This window comes from Mesitornis unicolor, unplaced genomic scaffold, assembly GCF_000695765.1.
Source record: "Mesitornis unicolor isolate BGI_N332 unplaced genomic scaffold, ASM69576v1 scaffold50251, whole genome shotgun sequence".
NCBI lineage: Eukaryota > Metazoa > Chordata > Aves > Mesitornithiformes > Mesitornithidae > Mesitornis > Mesitornis unicolor.
The window spans coordinates 17-26,542 of NW_010164160.1; the positions used below are offsets into that span (position 1 = coordinate 17).

At 42.8% G+C, this 26,526-nt stretch overlaps 1 protein-coding gene across 1 annotated transcript; it reads left to right on the top strand.

Annotated features, from left to right (window-relative positions):
* The first annotated feature begins 435 nt into the window (after nt 1-435).
* On the top strand, nt 436-22,573 carry LOC104534313 (hephaestin-like protein 1). The gene is made up of 18 exons (XM_010194173.1): nt 436-643; nt 2,468-2,647; nt 3,667-3,921; nt 4,719-4,887; nt 5,575-5,714; nt 5,885-6,016; nt 8,742-8,953; nt 9,391-9,541; nt 10,666-10,878; nt 13,272-13,485; nt 15,054-15,193; nt 15,900-16,040; nt 18,485-18,591; nt 19,039-19,261; nt 20,004-20,143; nt 20,727-20,886; nt 22,213-22,293; nt 22,371-22,573. The coding sequence occupies exons 2-18, from the start codon at nt 2,524-2,526 to the stop codon at nt 22,571-22,573; spliced, it is 2,805 nt and encodes a 934-aa protein (XP_010192475.1). The 5' UTR covers nt 436-643; nt 2,468-2,523.
* The last annotated feature ends 3,953 nt before the right edge of the window (nt 22,574-26,526 follow it).

Sequence of the window (26,526 nt, forward strand, 5' to 3'; positions counted from 1 at the left end):
AATGGATGGAGTTCTTGTAAGTAAATGTTTTCCTCTCTATAGAGCTATAACAAGCATGATTAAATTTTTAGAGTCCCAGACCTATGCATTAGTATTTTGGCTAGAGGACTGTATGGTTTTGCCTACATTCATTACCCTCAACAGTTTTCTGTGAGAAGATACACAATGTTAGCTGATAAAATCTATAGATGACTAATGAGAGTAGAGAGCCAAGGAAAAATTAGTTTGTTAATTTTTAAAGCTTTGTCTACTAATAAATAATGGTTTTACAAGAACTTCTAATTTTTTTCACAATTTCTCAATGATTCTGTGTTTTTAAGTGTTGTTGTTATTTTATAAATCTGTGATAAAACAGAAGAAATTACACATTCATTGAAGGTAAACAGTTAAGGGGGGGCTAAAAGCTTCCTTTTTCCTTTTAATATATTAGGAGCACTTTACCCTGATGGAACTGGCGGTAAAAGCAAAGAGGATGACTTTGTTGTTCCCGGTGGAAATTACACATACACATGGCCCGTAAGGAAAGATTATTCCCCAACTTCGGCAGACTCAAACTGTTTGACTTGGATTTACCATTCTCACATTGACACACCAAGAGATATTGCATCTGGCTTAATTGGGCCGCTGCTGGTTTGTAAAAAAGGTACTGAGCTAGAAACACTGATAAAGAAGCCCCCCTGCCAAGTTTGGCATCTTAACAGTCATTTTTGCTTACAGGTATAAACATGATGGTCTAGAGTTTATCCCTACATAGCCCATAAAAGGGGGCAAGGAATAGCTGGGCCATTCCAGGAACATCCCAGGGTAGGTATTATAGCTCTGGGACAGACCACTTCCTGCTCCCTTTTGACTTCATGAGAGATTTGCCTTGGCTGGTAGAGGGACTGCAGCATGTTCTGTGGCCAGCCAGTCGTGGCCAAGATCAAAAAGAAATGTTCCCAAACTGGGATCATTTCAGGATAAGCCAAAGGACTCACTGCCCAGGAAATGAAATTAGGGCTGGGTGGGTGACTTCAGCACTGCCATTTACATATTTGAAACTCCAAGGTTCTCTGTCATTTTTTCCCCATATGGATTATATGTTTGTTTTTGCTCACAAGTTGTATATTACAACCATATGGGAGTGTGCACTGAGCATCTGAGGTGACAGCCTGTCCCATGTACGTTATAGTTTGCTAAATTGTTCTGGAGCCATCAGGGACCGTGTGCTAGGCCTCTCCTGTCTATCAGCTGAGTCGTCACCCTGTCACCCCCTAAGACATGTGCCACTCTGCCACCTTTTCTCAGTGTCTCCCACAGTACAAAACAAGCCCTGATTTTATATACAGAACAAATAAGTGAAGCAGGTTTTATATATATGAAGGGAAAGACTTCAACATAGAAAGGACAGGCCTAGTCTCCATCTTAACTCATACAATTAAAATGTCTCAGATTGTTTTTCTTCTTGGAAGCCTTTGAAATCTGTAGAACTGCCTAAATGTGTGAAACTGAGCTGATAACTATGGGATAAATCATGAAGCTAGGAGAGAGCACATTCAAAACAATCCTAGCCTGAAAAGCCATGTTATCTGTGTGTTTGGTCTTGAATTCATCAAGGTGGATATCTGCATGATGCTGCTGCTGTAGTCCTCTGTCCAACGGTCGTGGGCGGTCCCTTACAGGACTGACAGCAACGCTATGGGGCTCCGTCCCATAGGATACAAGAGAAGCAAAAGTTTTCATGGTTTCAGAAGCAGACCAGATGATTAGATGAAGTCTAAACCCACCAACAGTTAATAACAGATTACTCAATATTGTCACTCCTATAGTCTCAGGTTGTTCCCTAAATGGTCATTCAGATAATGATACGGAACTTAGCCTGAATAGATAATATTCATCCTGCCTGCAGCCTTTTTAAATTTAAGTATCTAGTCCTAGATAATTGTCAAGGCTTTTTCATTAGTCTGTGGAGAGCAAGCCACATTTAGATGGCCATTCTGAGAGGGTATGGTTCACCAGTTGCTTCAATGCAACAGAAATGCAGGCTACCACTTGCCTCTCCTTAATTCCTGATCAAAAAAGAGTCACTGTTTTCTGGCTGGATCAGGCCTCTGAACTGGCTCACTGTGTAGGCATACAGATGTTAACACTGAATAAAGGGCAAGGTTGAGTGCAGTGGGTCAAAGATGGGAAAAATGGGACCACAGATAATGGCAGCTACTTGTGCTTATGTCAGATAAAAGAGATCCTGAAATAGCAGCTTGGCTTAGATAAGATGAACTGCCTTCTGGAGGCACTCATCTGTTCAAAGGCTGGGGATGGCTGTGTCAAAATGTCTTAGAAGATAAAAGTTAGCTGATATTCATCCTGCTCTATAGATCATGGGCAAAGCACCATATTTCATGGAGTGCTCAAAAGTTATTGTAACTTTTAAATTGAACCCCCTCCAAGGCTTTTTTTAGCACTTTCCTTTTCGTTTGCAATTTAGGAACTGGAGATGAGACCTCAATAGAAGGCACTGGTGCTGCTAACGCTTTTGCCCTGATGTTTAGCATTGTAGATGAAAACTTCAGCTGGTACCTCGATGAGAATATAAACACCTTCTGCTTAGAACCAGCCACAGTTGACAAAGAGGATGAAGGTTTCCAGACCAGCAACCGAATGCATGGTGAGCAGGACGTTTGAGCAAATGCTGACCTATAGCAGTGACCAGGCTCTTCTCATTTCAGTAGGACTTTCTGTCCCTTGTGATGTCTCTCCTTTATCTGTGTCAGCATGAAATGGGTCAGGATGTTGAAGTATTGTGTTGATAAAAGGCCTCTCCCTGAATATAGCACAACACTCTGGTTTGCCAAAAGGAGATTTGGCTTTCATGCCTAGCTTTGCCACTTGTTTAGCATTTTACCTTATGCAGCAGATTTAAGCCATTTGGTGATTGTTTGACCAGCTATGAAAAAATAAAAGCAATCTTCAGGGCACTTTGAGACGTGTGTGTTGGAAGAATTGGGCATTTCTCAGAGGGCCTTGTGGATGCTGGGCTGGCTGGTGCAACCACTCCCACCCGTCAGAAAGTCATTGGCCAATAGTACTTTGTGCCACTTGGAGATCTGGTGTAAGAAGTTAAATCTAGATATTAGTCTGTATTTTGATTGTTCCATGGACCCTAGGAGTTAAAATATTTTGCAAAATATAAGCCTCATTCTCCTAGTGTCCTGATACCTTGTCAAGTGTGGAAGCTGAGGAAAAGAAAGCTGACTAGACTGATCTGATGCGTATAATAATTTTCTAATCTAAATTACTTAAGCTTGGCATATAATGGCATATTTATGCTTCAGAATAAGAGGGAATAGGTTTTGGACATGCTGCATAGCTGCAAATAACCCTGAACGAGTTAACCTTATTATCAGGCCTTCTTGGTGATGACTTGCCATTTGCAATATCTTGATACCACACAGGGAGTTTTTCACAAACCCACCCAGAGAATTTGGGCTATTTGGTCATCCAGAGCTGTAAGCTGGCTGTTCAAAAATGCTATTTTTCATCAAGAAGGCTGTGAAGTTCTTATTCAAGTGTAGACTTTCAGACAGGTTCTTTTCTGGGCCAGTAAAGGATCATCCTTAGAAATGTGTCAAAGGTACTTGGCAATTCTCTTTCACCTCTCATAAAGTCTCATACTTTTGTTTTTAGCTATTAATGGTTATATTTATGGCAATCTCCCTGGCTTGGAGATGTGTGCTGACACTTCCATGTCCTGGCACTTGTTTGGCATGGGAAGCGAGATAGATATCCACGCCGCATATTTCTATGGCCACACATTTACTAACAGAGATCAGAGGGCAGATGTCGTCGGTTTGTTCCCAGCAACGTTCATCACAGCGGAGATGACTCCCGGGAACCCTGGGAGGTGGCTGATAACATGCCAGGTTAATGAGCATTTACGAGGTAAGGTGCTAGAAATCTCCCTGATCCATTCAGATACAGAACTTGCTGTCTCTATTTTCCTTGGAAAAGAAAACTGAGAGATGTTTCCAGGGGAAGCAGGATTTGACACTTTTATGTGACTAACTGAACACTTTGGAGCTATTTCACCAGATAAACATCACAAATATGAGTTTAATCACCAGTGGAAGTTATGCATGTTGGGCCAAATCTTCAGCTAGTACGAATGACTTAGCTATGTAATTCATATGAGGAAGTCTTGCTAGAGCCAGTGCTGACACCACACTTTCTATGTAAAATGGAGATTTTGATGAGCAATGAGACAAGCTTTCATCATTATTTCGTGTTGTGGATAAGTACTTGCACTTAAAGAAGAACCATGCTAGCTGAACATTTCACAGCTTCTCCCTTTACAGAAATCAGATGAAAAATTGAAGTGTTTTCATAAACCTTTATATGAAGGAATTTGAAGGTGCTGTTATGAAATTTGTGTGACATGAGAGCTCAGAACCCCCAAAACCATTCTGCCACCCTTACACAGAGTAAGGAATTGAAGCCTGCTGAAGAGTGTCATTAATGGCAGTGGGTTTCACCTGTGAGGTGATGTACCACTTTGCAAAAGAGAACTGCTAGCATCTGGCCCAGTGTAGGCAGAGGAAGTATTTTAAAATAGAAATTAACCCTAGCAATTGTTTTCAGTCCAGATAGCTCCTAGAGAAGTTTGAATGTGTTTTTGTATCCATGAGATTTTTGGCTACGCAGCTGGCCAAGGACAGTCTCCAAACCCTTTCTCCTCACAGGTGGTATGGAGGCACTGTATGATGTTCAGGTCTGCCAAACGAACCTGTCTCAGCCTCCACCACTCAGTCACATGAGAAGATATTATATTGCTGCTGAAGAAGTGCTCTGGAATTATGGACCTGACGGTTATGATAAATTCACTGGGCAGGGTTTAAACGCCACTGGCAGGTAAGCTTTCTTGTCCTCTCCTGTTGCGCTTTAATTTCAGGAATCTGGGTGAGACTTCCTCAGTGATTCATCAAGGCTGGGTCCTGCACTGTTATTAATTTAATTGAAAGGGGCAGGGAGGAATGGATTTGAACAACCTTGTTAGGAAGTTAGATTGGTAACTGTGATGCTCAGAGTTGCCTTCTGGAAGCACTTATCTCGCTCCTTTAAGTCCATGGAGAAAGTGAGCCCTGGTGAGGTATGAGGTTCAACAGAGTCAATGACCTTACATCAAGATTCCTCAGGCAGCTTTCACACTTCTGATCGGTGTATCTCAGAGCTGCCATAATGGTAGATTTTTCTCTCCTTTTATTACTGATGAAGAAAAATTGTATTACAGTATCTCCCAGGAAAAGTAAGGAGGATTAGAGACACATTGTGCACAGGTAATGGCACAGGTCTTGACCTGAGGTAGTTATGGATAAGTTGACATCGATCTTGCCCTAAGTAAATCAGGGTTAAACACATGAAAGTCTAATGCACAATGAATGCCTATGTGTTATCTCCCTTTGTCTGCTAGAAAAGTGTATGCAAACTACTAAATTGGGGAATCATTTCTTCTGTGGCTGGAGCAATAACTTTATCCTAAATGAAGGGTTTTGCCTGAACCTCCACTTATTTAACCAGTCTGATTTGTTAATTCCACAGTGAATCTGCAATATATTTCACACAAGGTATTGACAGAATAGGAGGGCAATACTGGAAAGTTTGCTATGTGGAATATACTGATGCAACATTCAGTAAGAAGAAGATTCGGTCAGAGGACATGAAGCACCTGGGAATACTTGGTACAGTGAATGTTTCCCCCTCCTGTCACTACATCGGGTTTGAATGCAGATCCACTCGGGTCCAGAGGGGAATTTTATGCATGGAGCTGCCAGTCAGCCCTCTCTTGTTTAGATGAAAATATGTTAGAGGGCTGTTCTTTTAATACCTTCCCTCACTCTCCTTTTTTAAGGCCCTGTTATAAAAGCTGAAGTGGGAGATACGGTGCTAGTTACTTTTGCCAACAAAGCCAAAAGGAGCTATAGCATTATGGCCCACGGTGTAAGCTTCAGTAAGCTGTCGGAAGGGGCTGCCTACTTAGATGGTAAGTTTTGATGGTACTGCTGTATCATCACATCAAGAATATCTGAATTTAAAGATCTTCTGTTGCTCTGCAGGTTTACCCCTTTTGTGGATGCTAAGGCACAGACGGGATGATTTGAGTACTTTGTATCTGCCCTACATGTCACAACCCATGGGACTCCCTAGGCTGCCAATGTGCTGGTTCTTCCCCTTGGACATGTGCCAGACAAGGCATCTAAAACTTGCTGAGGTCCATGTTGAGCAAAAGTCACAAGCACAATCCAATTTATATCAGTTCTAATCTAATAGCGCCCAACTGCAGTCAGTGGATCTCCTCTGGACATGCTCCAGAATTACGAAGCTCAGGATCTGGCATGATGCCCCTGCTGAGTCTTTGGATATAGCTACCTACATGGTCTGGGTTGCTTCATTCCTGATTCTGTAATTCAGGTCAGGCATTGCCCTTGCTTCATGGTCAGGATAGTCAATGTCGGAAGCATCTTTTATCTGATTGACCTGGAATGTGAAGCAGCGATAATCCTTATTAACCCTCATAAATACATAAATGCTGAAATGGAGCATTTACCAAAGGCTTCCTCTCATTTTATGCAAGGACAGGAACTTTATCACCTAAGTCCAACCATTAAATGTTAAACGTCATGTTTAATTGGTAGGCACTTTTTTCAGTCAGTGACAAGAAACAACCCCTTCAGAGGGTGAGAAGTCTCATTTACTTTGAACATCTATTTTAGGAGACAGTAGGTCACTGTCTGGAGATATCTTTGTGTCTCCTTGACTACAGAAGCCTGGAGTTTCGGTTAGGGACTAAGCCCTTTAGAGGGTACAAGTCAGGTCAGCTGAATCTCATCCAAAGTTTTTGCTGCATTTGCAGCATTGAAAAGAAAGGTATATTCCTTATTGTCTAAATTGCTTTGTTTTCACTACAACATATCAGAAAGTAACTTACAGGACATAATTCCTCTTTTGATAACTGTAGTAAAAGAATTAGGTCAACATGTAAAAATCATAACATCATACAATAAAATTGATATAAATGGCCATATTAAATTCTGTTGTCTCTAATTCCTGACCTTGCAACACAGTAAATTTGCCAGCAACTCCCACTGTCTCTTGAAACAACTGGTTTGAGTTTAGCCTTGAAGTCACCTCCAGGCATCCTAATGTCACCTATATCAGACATAGTCCCCTGATGTAAGTGCAGCTTTCCTTTGTTCACAGTCCTGTCATGCTTTAATTTAATGTTCCTTGATAATAGCTTCTATTAGCATTGCACCCTTTGGTGTGGAGTGAAATCAAACCAAATTCTACAATTCAGCAGCAGTGTGTGCTGCGCACCTCTGGGTCTTTGGAGAAGAACCTTACTCCAGATTTGCCTCTTCCCAGCAACCTTTCTGCCCCTTTTTCTCTCCCTGTAGTCCTTGGGTTTTGGATTTCGATCATCTCTATCTACAAGTGTATACAGGTACAGCCCCTACAGGGGCTGCAGGTTCACAGTGAGGGTAAATGATTTTTCAAAGGCTGTGTATTGTCTGAGTGCATTTTCTTCATGTGAAAATACTGCACATAAATGTACCTACAGACATCAACAGATGTCCATATATATACCTTCTTACAGTTGTGCTCTCAGGAAATACTTGTCTATGTTGATTCGATAGTTGGCCATTCTAAGAGGGTTTTTACCCCCAAATCAATGTTTTTCTCCTTATTGAGCACCGTTGCAGGATGAATCCAGTAGCATCAGATAATGTTGCAGGAGACTCTACTTTGTATTGCAATTTGTGGCAAATGGCATGTATTTAAATGTAATACTGATGTTTTCACTCTTTTCTAAGTTTCCAAGAGGATTCTCTTGGAGTATTAGAGAGGAACATTAGGTCAGTGCAGTCTGCTGCTGCAAAACACACATGACTGTGCTGAGAAAATCCAGTTGATGGGTGCCTAAGCATTAAACAAAATTTCTGGTTTGATCTTCATGGTGAAGACCAAAAATGCTACTTAGCACTTTTTTTCTAAAAGGATGCAGGGATGACTCCTTTTTCCAACTTCCCTTTTGAGTCCCTTTTGTAGGTCCTCTCTGAATGGATACCAACCCTTCTTTACAGTGGCTAAGCTGCACAAGTGATGCTACACCTGTGCTGTGCACAGCAGCAGAAAATAGCCCAAATTCATTAAAAGTAGCTTCTAAAACCAGTAATAGCAACCACTCTCTGGAGACTGACAGAGGTTCCTGTACACTGCTATAAAATCAGAAAGAAACAATTACCAGGATCAGATTTGTTTTGAATTTCTAAACAGCCACAGCTGCAGCTCCTCTCACTGATGTAATTGCTTTGTTGGTGCTTAATGAAAAGCCATAGTCTCCTCATGCTGCAGATGAATGTCACGATAGGGCAGGTAAGCTACAAACATTAGAGGAAGCCATTTAAGTGCAAGGATTGGCTCAGCATGTCTTGTCTGATTGGATCCAGATAATCCAGATATTGTCAGAAGGTGTCTGGGTAAAGCAGCTAAACTTGTTCTGCAGGGGACGGGCTTCATTGTCCCCATGGCACAGGACTCTGATGAGATCGCATAAGCGCCCAGACTATGAGATCGTGCTGGAGCTGTGCCTGCAAGGGGGAGCTTGTCCACAGAGATCAGCAGCTACATCTGACTGAGCTAACAGTTATGGTCAAGAAGACAAAACCTTTCTGTAACCTTGGTGCTTCTGAATTTTGTCTCTGCAGGCTATCTGAAACCAGGAGCTCATGTTAAGCCAGGTGAAACCTTCACATACAAATGGAGGGTGCCTGAAAATGGAGGTCCAACAGAGAGTGACCCACCGTGCCTGACCTATCTGTACTACTCAGCCACTGATGCCATTAAGGATACCAACTCTGGCCTTGTGGGGCCTTTGCTGGTCTGTCGGAAGAATACACTGAATCATGACGGGACACAGGTGCCCAGCGTGGATATCTGCCTGCCCCTAACAGTAGGGTGGTACACTGGGGGGGTTCCCATGTGGACCAATTTTCCCAATTCCCAGCTCCATTTTAAGATATTAAACAAATGTCATCCCTCAGGGTAAAAGCTGACCTAAGGGCATGGTTCAAAAGATGAAACTGTCATTCCCCAGTACTCTGGCTCATCCTTAGGTTTCCATCTTTTCCAACCACTTAGTAACAATGAATGCATCTTTCCATCTTAGTAAGTAATGGTCACTTTATTTATCCTCTGGCTGATGGAGGAGTGCCAATCCCTGTCTCTACAAGGATATAGTAAGAAGGTGGCTGCAATTTTGGGGTGAAAGAAAGCTTTGTTAAAAAAAAAAATATTTACTCTGGTAATTCTGCACAGAGTTTGTTTTTAATGTCTTGGGTTCCTTCTTGGCTACAGAAAGGAATAGACAGAGAATTTTTCCTCCTCTTTTCAATCTTCGATGAGAATGACAGCTGGTATCTGAACAAGAATATTGAAGCATTTACTGGAGACCCTTCAAAAGTAGATGAAAATGATGCAGATTTCAAGGAATCCAACAAAATGCACGGTATGAAATATCTAATATCTGTTAATGGTACCTTTTCTTCAATCATTAGGAAGATGAGTTGGCAGATGCTGTCATCATTCATAGCTGACTGCAGTGCACTAGAGTGCATGTAGAAACCCCAGCCACATTAGTAATGAATGCATCCACCTACCGATTCCTCCTGGAGAAAGGGAACATAGTGTAGCTTTTAGGTATAACACTTGGGTCTATAAAAAGGCATATGCCAGTTAGGCACCAACTGCAGAAAACAGTGATGTTTACTAGTGATTTAAATTTCACTGCTGGCCTTGATGCTGGCTCAATGAAGGTCCATCTGCTCTGCTCTGTCAGCTCCCACTTGGGCAGTGACCAAGTGGGCAGAGGAGAGGCAAGACCAAGGGTATGGCCAATAATATTTTAAAACATAACTTCTGGATGTAAGTATCTGACTTCAGCATGGACTTTCTCCAAGTTATTCCTGGCATGATAGACTTGAGCAAATCACATAACCTCTCTTTGCTTTAGTTTTCTGAAGAGCACTTAGCACATATAATGTTAGAGAACCTCAGGGCTTTCTGCACCCATCTATTTCATTCTTCCATTATGAGGTGGTATCTCATACTAAAGGTTTGTTCTGCCATAGTATCTTTCACCCACTCTTGTGAAAGAAACAAATACATTTTTGAAAGGAAAAGTGGAAATCAAAGGTCAAAATCACATAAAAAGGCTCGATCATAAAAAGGCTCGATCGGAGCTGAACTTATAACTCAGACTCTTTATGGCCAGCTGCATGGCTTTAGTGAGGTGATTATACATTCTCCAGGCTGAAAGGAGGTACCTAATTTATACATTTAACTTGTGTCTGTGAAGCACCCTGAAAACCTTGGAGGAGAAATGCTACATCACTGCAAAGGGATATTACAAGATTTTACAGGCTAAAAAGAAAAAGAGGCAGAAGTTCAGATAGGAACAGCATTTGGGCGTTAATTTGGTATCATCCAGCACTACCTTTGCTTCATAAAATGCCCCTTTAGCTAATGCTGCGACTTGCTGAGTCATGAGTCTCTTACTGGGAAGGTGGTAGAACGCTCTGTAATGGGTTTCCACTGACTTGCTGCCAACCAGGCTCTTTCCTTCTCCTCCAGCTGTCAACGGGTACTTGTTTGGTAACCTGCCAGGCTTGGCCATGTGCAAGGATGACAAGGTCTCCTGGCACCTCATCGGGCTAGGCAGTCACTACGACATGCATGGGGTTCATTTTCAAGGAAACACCATCGACCTGAGAGGGACGACGAGGGATGGGCTGGCCTTGTTTCCTCATTTATCGGGGACAGCACTGATGCAGCCAGACCGCGTGGGTATGTTGCTGAGGTTATATTGGTGGTGTGGCACATGCAGAAATCAAGCAGCCAAAATAACAGTTGGTGAGATGCTCTGTTCTGCACAAGGGAGTCAGAAATTGTGGGGACCATGGGGACCTGGTGCAACTGCAAATTCAGGCTGGGCTGCTTTCCTGGGAAGGGGCTGTAAATCAAATATATGTGCACACCAAAGAGCAGAGGCTTAGATGACCTTGGAAAGGCAGAGCAGCAGGCAGGCAGACAGCTAATGGGTTGCTCAAAGAATTTCCATAACTCTCAAAACAGGCTTTTTTGAGCAAAGATAATATTTGCTGCTATGCAGATAATCATCATAATTTAAGGTATTTTAGGGCTTCAATAATATTTAGTTTTTAGGACTTTCTTCAGAAGCATATACATAAAAGATACTTTTAATTCTCATATATAATCCAATGATACATTCTTCAAACTCAGAGGCGCTGAATTATTTTTTTGACTCACTAGATAAGCTTCATGCTAATGTTACTTTTCTGGTAACTGGTACTGGTGCAACCTTGTTTAAATCAACAAAGTCATCAGAATTGTGCAAGGCTACGACAAGGGCCATCCTTGGCCAGAGCACCTGATAGAAATACCTGTTGGCCTCGTGTGCATGCCAGGTTAGATCTCTGGAGCTGGTGTCTGTAGCACCACAGATTCTTTTCTTATGCATATTCCATACTTTCTCACTATCTGTCATGAAACCACTGCAGAACTCACACTATATATATATATATTTTCTAGGAGATTAGTAATTTTTGCCAGCTAACATTCTACTGGCAATAAGGGAAACTGAATGAGTTATCAGACCTCTGCAAACACCAATGCCTGTGATTTTCCTTTACTGCATGTTATCACTTTTGCCCTAGAAGTGCAAGGAAAGGACTAAGATCCAATCTGGACAGAGCTATGCTTCTGATTCTGGTTCCATCACTGACTCATACAAAGCAGCTGTGAAAGGGCTTTGCTCCTTCACAAGAGTGGTAGCAGGTGGAGCTATGCAGGACTATATTGTAGTCAGCTTCTGCTCGTGTAGATGGGAAGGACAGTCCAAATGTTAAATTCTGCCCACAAACAAGGGAAAAGATGCTCCCACTGTTGCTGCAGCCTTTGACAATCAGGGACAAGGAAACAGCATCTCTGAAACACACCTCCTGTTTCTCTATGTCTTTTTTGGTGTTTGCAATGTACAAACTTGCTTACTGTCAAGCTTGTTCCTGCTGCCAGACATCTAATTGATCACTCTTCAGAGCTCCTTTGGCTAAGATAATCTAACTTAAATAGTTAGAAGTAATTTATGGAGATTTTTGAGTGAAGATGGAGCAGGCTAGTGTTTCTGATGAAGCAAGAAGTTACTTGCAGACTTACAGATCTCCAATTCTGTCTGAATTCACATTGGGCTTTTAGGTGAAGAACCTTTTGTAATGTAGGAGTTACAGGCCACAGCCCTGCAGTGTCCTATGTGCATGTTTACTCTTGAGTGTGTGAATGTCAGCCTGAATCCCCATCCCCTTATGTTTTGGGACTACAAAGCATGTGGTGACTAAAGGAGATGACTGGTTGTCATGGAATTGCACCAAAATGGCTACACACACACAAATAATAAACTCAAACAAGCTTTTAATCTGCAACTGAAATTAGGCAGACAAAACTTCATTCACCAAAACAGCATTCCACTGACATTCAACAAATACAGGTTCGATATGCTGGTTGGGAATATTACCAGACACAGCTGAGTCAAGAATTCTTAAGTTTTTGGCCAAACGATCCAAAATGTGCACTCACTCACTCACCTAAAAAGGGAGGGCTCTCAATCTCGAGAAGTTACCTTAAGTGGCATCCCAGCTCAAGAGGAGAGTCCCCCCCGACTGCAGACCCACTGCTCCGAGGAGGACCAACTCCAATGAGTCCTCCAACAGGGCCCCATTTATACCCTGGTCGAATCTGATCTGTGGTCAGTACATGGTCGTGTCACCCCCTACTGGCTGAGGACCCCAACTTTCCCGCCTTTGACCCCCACTGTGTGGACCAGACATGAGCTGTGAGGGGGGAGGCAGTCCTGGTGCCACCAGCGCCAGAAACTTTAGCACTGCTTTTGTTGGGTCTTTCTCAGGTCTTTAGTGGGGTGGGTGCATCTGCCACACTGGTGGATATCCATTTAATCAACTAGTCTCCCCTTCAGTCCCCTTTATTTTTCAAGGCCAATGGGCTCTGGTTGATATAAGTATTCCCTTGCCTGACTTTGCATACAGTGCCATGGATTAGGTTCGTTTCAGGACAGATCAGAGATGTACAAGGCACAGAACTTAATGTGTCAAGGTGTTTTAAAAAAATTCTTAAACTGCCTAAATCTTGTGCACTTTCTTTTCCAGGTACATTCGAAGTGGTTTGTAGGACTTTTGATCACTTTGCTGGTGGGATGAAACATCTCTACAAGGTCAGCAGCTGCCATAATGCCACCCGAGCCCAGAAGCAGCATGGAGCCATGAGGATCTACTACATTGCTGCAGAGGAGGTGGAGTGGGACTATGCCTCAAATAAGAGCTCAGCACCAAAGATTTACAATATCAGCAGCCTTGAGGAAAGGTACCCAAAGCAAAAAATGTGTGTGGGCATGAGGTAGACTCATAGTGGAGGGGAAACTTAGAAGCATCCTTTCATGAAGCCAGCCTTGTACTTGTTTGGAGGCACTCTCTGCTGAACAAAATAAGAGAAAATGTATGTATAAACTGCTGGCCTCTCAGACTAGACTAGTTCACAGTCAGCATGTTCAAATGTTTCTGTCTCATAATGCTGTTGAACCTAAAAAGGCTTCAAAATCCCTAAATACGTGCATGTCCTTCAGCCCTGGCTCAGCCCTATACTGATGCTCCCAACCCGCTCCTCTCCCCAGTCTTCCCATCCTGGTGCTCTGGTTTTCATAGGGAAGAAACCCAGGTACCTGTTCCAGAAGTGAGCCCTTGCAAGCAGCGTAGATGCATTAGGGAGATGCTGAGATTGTTTCACTGCAGGACAGCAGCCCATGGCTCCCCTGTCAAAGTCAGAATGCAGTAACCTCTGCAAGTGAATTGTATCTATGCTGCACTGTGCTAAGGAATGAAAAGCATGTGAGGAACATAGGTGTTCTCGATCATATTGCATGGGGAGGTCACTGAGACCACTTTGGTGAAAGCAAAAAGGAACAAGGAACATATTTCAAAAGCAAACCTTAGAAAAAGTGGCTGGGAAACAACACCCTGTAAAGACGAAGAGTATGGTGGGGTCAGTAGGAAATAGGAATAGTAGCAGGTGATTAATAAATGTGTTTAAAGAAAGTATAATAATTCAAATATCGTCAAAATACTGCTGTTACACACACAGTGTATTACTACAGTAAGCAGTATTCCTGGGGCGTTTTTTGCCTTTATTTAGTATGCTGTGAGCCAGCCTCACAACTCCCCTGCCAGGGGCACCTTGGAGATGAGCTGCCAGGAAACTGAGCTGCTCTCAAAGAGGGTGAAGCTCTCTCCACAGCTGGTGGTGAGTGTCCTCTGCCGGCCAGCCAGCCCACAGGAGCAGCAGCAACCAAGCTGTGGGTCACTGTGCAAACCTAGAGGGCACACAAAAGCATCCTCTGCCAGGTGCATTTCTCACTTTATCTTCATAGTGGGAAAGCACCCAGCCCTGCACAGGACACCCTGCAAGAGGGCAGGGTAAAGCAGCCCCCTCTTATCTCAGGCGATGGTGTTTGCAAGGTTAGGCTTTGGTTATCACCTTCCCATGGCTGACTAATAGCCAAGATGGTAAAAGCAGCCATCATGATAAGAAGATTCCGGTTTGCAGCGACAGGTAGTATCTTTTATTGGAGTGGAAGATGCAGCTGGAGAGAGCGGCCAAACCCCCTCTTAGCTGTGACTTCATCTCTGCTCTGATAGCTCTGGTAAAGGATTTGTGTTCCCAAAAATTCATGGTGAGCGCAACTTATCCTCAGCTTTACCTGTTTGAAGAGGGTGTGCATTTAGTGAGGGTTATCACTGCTGTTATTTGCTGTTTAAAATCTGTAGCAGCATGCAGGGCTGTATATTCTTATCACATCTATTGTGAATAACACAACAGTTATTAACCTTTAGATATGTAAATTTACAGCTTTTAAATTTTGCCTTTTTATTTTGCAGCTATGGGCATGTTTTCCTGAGCCAAGCAGAAAGTCTGATAGGTTCAAAATACAAGAAGGTGGTTTACAGAGAGTACACAAACGGCAACTTCACGCAGCGCAAAGTGAGGATGGAGGAGGAGGAACACTTGGAAATCCTGGGCAAGTAGCTCTCACAGCACACAGACTGAGCCTGCTGAGTGAGAGGATGGCTTTCCAAAAACAGTTTTCCCAGTTTTGTTAGTATGGAATAAGAAGTTTCTTAAGGAGTACTAACAGGAAGGATGCAAAAATGGTGATTCTAGGATTCACCTTAACATCAGAGCATGTAACATGGTGGAGGCTCTCATAGGTAGATTAAGTCCGTATTAAGGGGCTAGATTTGTGTCTGAAATTGGGCAAGACAAAATGTTGTGCATGACATAAAATAAGCTCATGCTTTTTATGGGATGAGAAGTGGGCAACAACTGGTCATAAAGTAGTCAACACTCTCTAGAAATTTCCTTTTTTTGCAGTGCTACACTAGAAAAAATAGTTTAAAAAGCGCACCATTACCAGTTTAAGAAATAACATTATGAGAGGTACAGAAACCATTCACAAAAGTTTTCCTTAAAACCAAGCTGACCAAAGACCTGTTTCCAGAATGAACAGTTACTCTTCTTGATGGAAAAGAAAAAAAGATTATTTATATATATGGACCTTTTAATCAGCTGACATAACAGACCAGTTTTAGTGGCTTCACTGAAAGAACAGAAAAGCCCGAGAGTTTTGAGAAAGACCATGGCTCCTTTCCTAGGCCAAGCTACTGAAAGTCTGTTAAATTTCAGAGAAAGAGCATTAATCACCAGCACCTCTTCTTTTCATTTAGGACCGTTACTCCATGCCGAGGTTGGTGACTCTGTTCTGGTTGTATTTAAGAACAAAGCCAGCAGGCCTTATTCTATAAGTGCACATGGTATAGAAGAAGTGGGTTGTGAAGAACGACCTGAGACACCAATTACTCTCCCCGGTAAGCATCTTCTCTTTTTTTTTTTTTTTTTTTGTCTCTTCGAGCTATAAAGGCTGTATATAAAAGCATTTCAACACATGAATGATAATACTAACGCATACCTGTATGTTCTTGCAGACATAAATACGCTCACTGTTTATTCAGATAGGACTCTGTGTTGCTATACATGTAGGTTCTTGACCAAGGGAGCGTATCTGGGCAGAGAAAGAGCCTTTGATCTATCAGGGATAGAAACAGGAATGATTTATCACTGGACAACCTTCAAAAAAGGCAGAAGCAGGCCCATAATCATGGCAAGAGAAGTGTAAGCCAATGTTGCATTTACACCAGATTGACATTCTAACAACATCTTAAAAGCTGAGAAAATTCAGTGGTAGAATTACAGTTGGCAATGTTAACTCTGACTCTTAATGTACACAGAATTGGCATTTGTATTCAGAGCTCATGCCTAATGTGCAAGATGTCACTGTCACATGATTTAAAATCTTTGAAGAAGTGTATCATAGCGGAAAATAGTTCTCACAGTATTTACATTTTTTATCTAGAATGATACCTGTTAAAATTTTTGTACTTTGATTTTTATCTTGGGTTTTATATTCTGGTAGGAAACAAAACTCAAAACCAGATGTTATAGTCAGTCCAAAATGTACATACCTTTTACTTCCATCATTCATGCAATTTTTTTTCACAGTATTTGTAAGCTTCAGTGTGAAACTACATGAAAAGACACTCTGATCTAGTAAACCCCTCTGGAAGCTGAAATCCCTTTCCTGTAGGTAGCTGTATTGACGCTGTACAATCACCAATTCATGGCCAAATGTGAGCCAGTGTCTGCCTTGCTGGAGTTTGATGAATGAACACCTGTGGTTAATATATGGAAGAGAAAAAAGAAAAGGAGCTGATTTATATGATTCCCTTGTTTTGTTATTTGCTCAATGATGTTGCTGGTGCTGTTTTGTTGACAGTTGAGGTGTAACACTGGGAAGTCTACTGTCATCTCCCCAGTGTCCACATGGGAGCAGGCTTGGGATGAGTTAGAGGAGGGATGGTGTCTGCATTTGACAGTGAGCCAAAGGAGCGGACTCCAGTAAGATCTAAGGACAGACTTTTCCTTAGGAGTTTGGAAGAGGCAGTTAACATAGAAAACAAGTCCTTCAAAACAAGAATAATTCCTGGGCACTTCAGTCCCCACCACCACCATCTAGAAATCCTGGCTGTCTTCCTAGGCCAGGCTGGACTGCTCACCCCGAGCTCCTCAGAGCCCATCTAGTCCTACTAAATCCTGAACCTGTCATCAGACAGATTTATGTCCTGCTAAATCATGCTCCTGAGAGTACTACCAGCTCCATAAGAGATTGTGGGTGGCATGGTAAAGAGGCACAGGGAGCAAATCCATAGCAGCCTGAGCCAAAACAGCTCTCAGCTGCCACAGCTTTGTCCTCTCCCTGTCCATTCCTCCATTTTCCCAGCAGCAGAGAGAGAGAAAACATCCATTCTTCTCTTATCAGTCTTTTCAGGGGTTATACTTCATTTGCACTTCAAAGATGGGTCTTTGATGCCATCTGAAGAGACTCAGGTTTTAAGTAGAGTGGAGATTTTTCCAACTACAACCTCCAAATGTCCTGAAGTGAGGAGTAAATAGCAAGGAAGTGGTGAAGGACCATGGTCAGTCTCTCTTCTCACATCACCCTCTCTAAAAAGGAGTGATGATGTGTAGGTTAGATAAAGGTACATGACAAATCCTTTCCTGGTATATGTCTCTAAGGCATGAATGCTTCTAAAATAGATGGATTTCTTGTCAATGTTTTCTGTCATATTAGTGTAGTGTTGTGTCTTGAAAGCCTTTCTGATCTCTGCTGAAGTGCATAAACCCATACTGTAATGAACAGAAGGTGCTTGTCCTGTAAGATTAAATGATATTGCAACATTTACGTGAGACTCATCTTCTATAGTCCTCACTCCTGTCATCAGGTCAGTACATACTCAGCTCTTCTCTCCAGGCCCAGAGCTGATACACTGCTGCAGCACCATCTGCAAAATTGCAGTGTTAACTGCCATATCTTTGTGCCCTTTTCAACTGAGAAAGTCCAAGAAACATTTTCTGGAGCTTGGGTCCCAACATCTTCAACTGACCGTAAGCATCAGGAAATACCCAAGGAGAAAGATGAAGAGTTATGTCTCCAAACTTCCCTCTGTGGGATGCCACTGCTGCCAGTATCAGTGGCAGATCTCCTTTTCTGGGGGCTATCTGCCTTAATTTGCACCAATGGAACCTCATCAACCTCCCAGAACAGAGAGTCACATCCATACCCCATTTCTGGATGCTTCTGCAGATAGTTTTCATGCAGAACATTTTTTGACGAGGAGGGTAGCAGATCTGTTACATACTGGCCAAAGCCCCCAGTGTCCAGCTGCTCTCAGTAAAAGTGTTCTCTCTGTTTCAGGGGAAGTAAACACCTACAGGTGGAACGTGCCAGAACGATCCGGCCCTGGTAAAACAGATCCAAACTGTATCACTTGGGTTTATTATTCAACAGCCAATTTTGTAAAGGTAACTAAGAAACTATCGTTAAAGACTACACTGCTTTGGCTGACGCATCCTGTCTTGCATAATGTTTCTGAAAGGATCCTGTTTCTCATTTATGTAAGGACCACAGGCCAGAGGAAAGATTTACAGAGAGAGATGCTTTGTCCTCTTTGAAAACAGTTGCACATGCCCAAGTAATTTAATCTACTGAAATCCCCAGGGGTACACCATGGTAATGTGATTCCCTCCTTAAGAATAGTTGAAGAGGTTTTGGGTGAAAGCAAAATACTGCTTTGGTATGTTAACATACAGACATAGAGAAAGATATCTCTAGGCAAACAGAGCAATGATTTTTTTCTCATCTGACAGGAAAATGGAATTGTATCTTTATTTAATCTGTAGTTAATCTGTATCTATTTCATAACTGAATTAATTAGAAAATTTGTAATGCATATATTTATTTTATTTCAGGACACTTACAGTGGTTTGATTGGGCCTCTCGTAGTCTGCAGAAAAGGAATTCTAGATGAAAGAGGTCTAAGGAAGGACATTGATCGTGAATTTACCCTTCTGTTTATGGTGTTTGATGAAAATGAATCCTGGTATTTGAAGGAGAATATTGAAACATACCTTCATAAAGATCCTGATCATTTTAATTCCACTAAGAACTTTGTAGAAGGCAACAGCAAGCATGGTATGTAGGACTCAGTGGCAGCAGCCAAGAGGATTGAGGTTTATTTTTCACAGCCATTTTAGGAAGACATTGGACTTAGCCTGCAATTACCCAAACATGTGACAACTTCATAAGTTGCAGCTCTGGAAACAAAAAGATTTCATGAGGCCCAGCCAAAATATTTTTCTAACAAGACAGTTTAATTTAATACTCATGGGAAGAAGCTGCCTGCCAGAATTCCCTTGTCATCTGAGAGCTGCGTTCCTTGCAGGCTTGGATTGTAGGAGCGTAAGGATGACATTTAAAAACCATGGCTGTAGTAACAACCGGCCCAGGAGCCAGGCAGAACAGACTGGATGGGGGCAGGAACAGCCTTGGCAAAGCAAACTTCTCTTTCTGCAGATGATCCCTATTTTAGGCAACAGCTCTTTTCCCTCTTTTTCCATGTAGCTTCTCAGTATAAATTTTGTTTGTTCAGGAGTTTGATCTCAACCAGTAAAATACTATCTGATGCTTTTCAAGACAGAAAAATAGGTGCTGCTGTGCACTAAGATGATTTGGAAGCTGAAACAAAAAAGTGACTGTCTCCCTGCAATGGCAGTGGCCACTATGGAGAACTCTTGCCCTGGCCATGTGTGCAGGTCCCCTCTCTGCCTGTGCATCCCTTCACCTGAGACAAAGTACGGAGGGTGCCTGAAGTGGAGGTTATCATCATCTGTACCATGGGCAGTTATTAATCAGCCCTATTTTGTAATTTTTCCAGCAATAAATGGGAAGATTTATAACAGTCTTCTGGGTCTCACAATGAATGAAGGTGACAGGACGAACTGGTATTTGATAGGAATGGGCAATGAAGTGGATGTACATACAGTCCACTTCCATGCACAGACCTTCATCTTTAAGGTTGGTAAAATTAATCAAAGTAAAACCTTTATAGTGTGGTGGAAATTCTCTGCACAAAGGTCCAGGTTTTAGCCTCATTTTGCAGCTTAGGCATGTAGCTCTGGGCTGATGCTGAGGTTGGTGGGAGTTTTGCATGTGAAGGAAATACAAAATGAATGAAGTCTTCACAAAGCTTCTACTACTCTGAGCCTGTTATGAAACAGAAGTACATGTCACTATTAGAGGACATGATTAGGTGGGTTAAAATATATATTTATCTATGGATATAAGGGAATACATAGGGAGGAAATCAGGGAGTTATGCCTGCTTACAGTATGATTTTTTGTTGTGATAGCTTGACACTGGCAGGACTATCTGAAACTTCTATGCTCAACCAGTACTTGCAGTCCTGTTGTTAATTAATTAATTGATTAAATGGAGGATGTCCACAGACTGCAGTGTCCCTATGTGGGGCACACTAGAAATACAAAACAAGAAGCATTTTATCTGCCTTTAGGAGCTGAGAGTCTAACTGGAATATTTCAGTGCCTGTGGCAGGTATTTGAGGCACAACTCTTACGATGCTGGTTTTGCCTTGCCACAGACAGATAAGGACCACAGAGGAGATGTGTACGACCTTTTTCCTGGGACTTTCCAGACAGTTGAACTTTTAGCAGAAAACCCTGGAACATGGCTGCTGCATTGTCATGTAGCTGATCACATCCACGCTGGCATGGAGACGACCTACACGATCAATAAATCAGGTGCAGTATCAGAAACACATCCCAGGACGTGGAGGTGGTATCATGGCAGATCGGATGGAAGGCAGGGAGGAAAGGAAGAGACATAATGTCACCGCCGTGCCCTGCACGCTGGTGAGAAGCACGTGTATGTTACTGCCATGGCCAGCTAGCATTGTCTAGGGCCAGGATGAACACTCCCAATGACATGGCAAAGACAGTGACCTTTGCTGCATACTGTAGCTTAAAAACAGTTGGGGCTTGACAAGAGCCACTCTAGGATGGTGGCAGCCTGTGGACCATTAGTCATCTGCAGGTGGTGCAGAAAACAACTGCAAAGCTATTTTTAAGCCTTGCTACCACGTGATGTGCGGGAGGGTCTGAAGGCTGGCACGGTGCTGGTTCCTCCCTGCTGCTGGCTCATGGGACTGCTTGAGCTCCTTCTTGCATAGGCAGAGACCAGCTGAGGTACAAAATGCTCCAGAAAAATGATCCTGTTCATGAAATAGGTGATCCTTTGGCTAAGAAAAGTTGGCAACATTTTTGGGTGTTACTAGTCCCTTCCACCACTTGTGACTAAAACCAGAAGTGCTTGTGAGCCTCTCCACATAACTTCACTAAATATCCCCATCCAGCATCTCCTGCCTGGGTCTCCACTGTGCTCGTTACACTTCTCCACAGGGGTTGTAACAGTGCCAGCAGACACACCTCCCATCTGCAACCTATAGCAGCAAGATGATAAATGTAATGCCAAATGTAGCCAAAATATTCCTTCCTTGGACAAATGGAATTTATTCTATAACACATATTCATTCGGTCTGTGAAACTTAAAATGAACAAGCAAATGCAGAACTGAACCACAGAATCACAGAAAGGTTTGTGCTGGAAGGGACCTTAAAGCTCATCCAGTCCAACCCCTCTGCCATGGGCAGGGACACCTCCTACCAGACCAGGTTGCCCAAAGCCCCATCCAACCTGACCTTGAACACTTCCAGGAAGGGGGCATCCACAACTTCCCTGGGCAACCTGTTCCAGTGTCTCACCACCCTCACAGTAAAGAATTTCTTTCTCATGTCCAGTCTAAATCTACCCTCTTCCAGTTCAAAACTGTTACCCCTTGTCCTCTAACTGCAGTAAGTAGTGAAGTAACAAAGATGCCTACAGAGAGAGGGACGTTGCTCACTGATCTGCCCAAAGCAATCTGTTTATAGCTGTGCTGATCGAAATGTGATTTCTGTTCAGATCAACAAGATTGAAGGAATTAGATAAAATCAAGGCTACTTTTCCAGAAGACAGAAACTTGATTATTAAGGTTTTCAACTTAACTATGGTTTTTCTCTCTTCTTACAGAAAGGAAAGCTCCTTTGGAAGGAGGACTCACAACTGGAGCATATGCTACAACTACTGCAAAAAATATGACCGCTGCAAAGGGTAAGGATTTCTTAAAATGTCATTTAAAACTCTTCAGATCCATGTATAGACTTCTCATACAACTTTTCTTTTAACAGATTATGACAGCAAAGAGGGTAATTTTTTTGGCAAAACTTTGAGTTCTGGAGAAGCCAGCCTGATTTTCGCAGCCTTTTTTGTCATTGGACTTGTTCTGCTATCAACAGCATTAACCTTCTTCTGCCTTGTCATTCGCCAAGGAAGCAGGATCCATTACACAGCTCTGCATGACAAAAGTGCATTTCTAACAGATTTCCTGTAAATCCCCGCTTTTAGCATCATTCACAGAGCCACACCAGATTTCATTATATGCTGCTAATAAAACTGGGGCAAGACATATGCTGATAGCCCTACCCCACAGCCAGCTCGCACAAGAGTGAACATGAGCTATAGGGTTCAGCTTCAGCAGCCACCTACCACCCATCACCGTTTCCACTCCTCCAGAGTTTTGCCCAAGATCAAATTTGGCAGCCGAGCAGAGCAGCCCAACTCTCAGCATCCACACATGCAGCAAAAGGATTTATCCATGGGAGCAAGGAGCAGGCAGTCTGGCATCCATGTGCTCTGTGCAGAAACACGGGGTCCATGCTAGGGAATAAAGGCCACCAGGGATCGTTTTAAGTGTGCCAGCTTCTGAAGGAGTGGGTGTCAATGTGGAATTCGACGCAATTTCCCAAAGTCTGGCTCAATTAATTTACTGGCATTAGATAGATTCTCCTATTTTTGCCCTGTTAAATCAGGAAACTGTACACTGGGGACATATTTTTAAAAGCATTTGAGGACCTATCAATGTATTTTAGCACCTGATAGAGTTCAGCTATGCCCCTGCTTTTAGTTTCTAACTACTTTTTTTAATTCCTTTAAAAACCTAACCCTGAGCAGTCTCTGAGAAAGTTAGTTGACTTTTTAGCTAGTGCACATTGCAGTCTTGATTCTGTACCTCTTCTTTGCACCGAGTAGCACCCCACTCCCTACCTGTACTGAAGCCATCAGGAGCTGATCCCTGCGCTTTGTGAGAAAGACAGGCAGAATCAGGCCATCTTTAGTGATACTTGAACATTTATAGCTCATTTTTAATTAGATAGTGCTCACTTTTGCCTGCTCACATCAGCTACAGCTCTTCCAGAGGAACTCCAAAACAAACACATATGTGAAACTGTTTAACCAAATTTGATTTTGAATGTAAATTTTCTATTTTATTTTTTCCACCTCTGTGTTTTGAAGTATGTTCAAATGTAGGAAACTTTACTGTCCATCACTCTTATTGTAGATTGACGGTGTCCTGGATTGATGTCCAGTTAACCAATATGATGAAGTTTCTCGGATGTTTCTCAGTTATTTCCTGATTCTTTGTTTTCCCCAGCCATCTAAGAGCACACACATGAGGTAGAACTGCAGGACTGAGCCCAAACAGGAGTTACACCATAGCCATAAACACTTCCAAACCTCTTTTCTAAATCTCCCCTTTCAGCTGACAAAAACAAATACTCTAAGCCCTTTCATCTTTCTGTTTTGTAAACATTGAAATTGTGTCCTCCTGTTCTGTGCAAAGCCACTGTCTGCACAGAACCTTTACTCTCTGTATACATGCAAAATTAAAGCCTTTCACCTAAACACACACTGTTAATAAAGGAAATTATTTGGTACGTTCCTTTTAGAGTAGCTAATGCATATGACTTTTTAGAAACAGAATCAGAAGTATCTTTTGACTATAGAAACTAGCCAGCCAAAGTGATTACAATGTTTATTAAAAATCTAGATATCTGTATGAACCTTCTGGCATGGTGCATTTCATCGGGTGTGCTTCTCAGCTGGATGGCAGATGTAAAACAAGAACAAAGCCTCCAAAGGTCCTCACAGCCTCAGGACATCACCACTGCTTGCCCAGGTGACTTGGCCTGATGCAGGGAACATAAAGCATCACAGAAAATGTATAGCATTGCATTTAACATCTCCTGCCTGGTGCAGGCAGGCCCATAGCCAGCTGTGACCTGACACCTGTGTTGAAGGACAGTGTCTGTCTTAGGCTGAATGACCAGCACGAACAGAGGGCAAAGCAACAGAGCGAACAGAGGAAGAAAATGTCACCAGGACAAGTGTGTTCTGCAGAGAGTGCTATGGGCCCTTGAGTATGAAAAAACTGGATTACAAACTTGGGTAGCAGTCGGAAGCTGTCCTAGCACCAAAAGCCTGAAACGTGACAAATACAACATCAGCTGTTACAAACTTTCCAGAGGAATAAGCATCTCTGACACTCAATGCTCAATGCAAGCTGGATGAAACTGTTAAAAAAATAATGAGAAAAGTGTCCAAAGGAACAAAACAGATTATGGAAGAATCAATGTTTTTTTTTTTTCTTAAAGAAAATTGTGCCTTGGGAAGGTTTTTGAAGGACCCAACATATAGTTAAGAGGTCTGGATTAATATAACCTGTTTACATTTCTGTAGGATATTTGAGAAGGTCTTCAGTTAAAGCTTCTTAAAGAAATGAAATCACTGCGGTGTAAAAGGAAGGGGTCGCAGAGGTCAAATAACTGGTCCAGAAATAAACAGAAACAAGTGGCCAGATTTTAGGCTGAAAGTCACTTATGTGGTGCTCCAAGGACCCTTGCTCTTCACTATTTTCTATGTGGTGTGAAGAAGGATGATCAAGTTGAGAGACAATTAGAAGTATGTGTAGCATGAAAAATGAGTGCTAACAAGATAAAATTTACCGCTCATACATTTATAGTAGTACATGTGGGAAAAAGCAATCCTAGCCCTCTGTGCATCATACTGTCTAAGCATCTCAGAAATGGGATCTTATCTGTAATAGTTTAATGACAACATTAGCTCAAGTACCCTTTAGTGGGCAGAAAGGCAACTGAATATTAGAAATTAGTAGGTATTAACAGCAGAGCAAACCAGAAAAGAGTTTAGTACCATTTTATAAGTGTCTGGGGCACCTGTGTTTTGAAAGCAGTGCGAGTTGCATCCCCCAGCCCCATCCAGGAGAGGACACAGAGGAACAAAAACAGCACAGAAAGAACAAGTAAGGAAGCCGGTGTTGTACAACACTTTCCATATGAGGAATGTTTTTTCTGGAAAAACAGAGAGGAAAATTGAAAGCAGATAGGATAGTGTTTTTTTTAAAGGGAAAGTTGATTGGAGAAGGGAACAATTTGTCTCTGTTGGCAGAAGCAGTATGAGTTAGGGGAGCGCTATGGGTATAGCACAGCACAGGAGATGTCTCTTTATGGAGTGGACTGCCACCTCTGTAACTCCTGGGCTGAAGGTGCTCTGAGCTTACAGAGGTTCAGAAAGGAACTAGAAAAATATAAGGTGGGGAATAAATTAAGAGTTATTAAAGGTGAAGGCACCCCACTGACTCCAGCAAAAAGCAACCTGAGATGCGGCAGTGACGACTAAACACTTTGAAAGGAACTAGTGGAGAGAGTCCAGCATAAAGTCACTACAATGATGAGGGGACTGGAGGGTATGAGGAAACACTGAGAGAGCTGGGTCTGTTTAGCCTGGAGAAGAAGAGGCTGAGGGGGATCACATTAATGCTTATAAATATCTAAAGGACAGGGGTCAGGAGGATGGGACCAGACTCTTCTCAGTTGTGCCCAGTGACAAGACAAGGGGCAATGGTCACAAACCAGTACACAAGAGGTTCCTTACTGTGAGGGTAACAGAGCACTGGAACGGTCTGCCCAGAGAGGTTGTGGAGTCTCCTTCTCTGGAGACATTCAAAAACTTCCTGGACGTGTTCCTGTGTGATCTTCTCTAGGTGATCCTGCTCTGGCAGGGGGTTGGACTAGATCTTCAGAGGTCCCTTCCAACCCCTACCATGCTGTGAGTCTGTGTAAAGTTGGAGCACACAACTGGGTAAATGAAGGGCATGGAGCATCTGCCAGACGGGATGGGTGGGAAGAGAGCTGGGACTGTTCAGCCCATAGAAGAGATGACTTGGAGGGATTTTACCCATGTGTGCATACACCTGATGGGGGCTGTAGCGCAGGTCAGTGGTGCCCACCGAGAGGACCAGCAGCGACAGGAGCAAACTGCAATACAAAGGGGCGCCACTCGTGGGGGCACCCCAAGGCGCCTGGCACGGTGCGGAGCCCTTTGCTCCGGCCAAGGTGGGCTGCATGACCTCACCTCCTGCTTTTCCCCGCTGTCCTTGCGGTGAGGCCTAAACCCACGCCTGGGCATGGCTCCACCGCCCCTCTG

Bases quoted from the DNA above. Each gene is read 5' to 3' on its own strand.
- LOC104534313 (XM_010194173.1), top strand. From the start codon at position 2,524: ATGTTTAGCATTGTAGATGAAAACTTCAGCTGGTACCTCGATGAGAAT. The intron at 20,887-22,212 runs GTGCAGTATCAG...CTCTTCTTACAG, and splicing joins CTACACGATCAATAAATCAG to AAAGGAAAGCTCCTTTGGAA. The intron at 22,294-22,370 runs GTAAGGATTTCT...TTCTTTTAACAG, and splicing joins AAATATGACCGCTGCAAAGG to ATTATGACAGCAAAGAGGGT.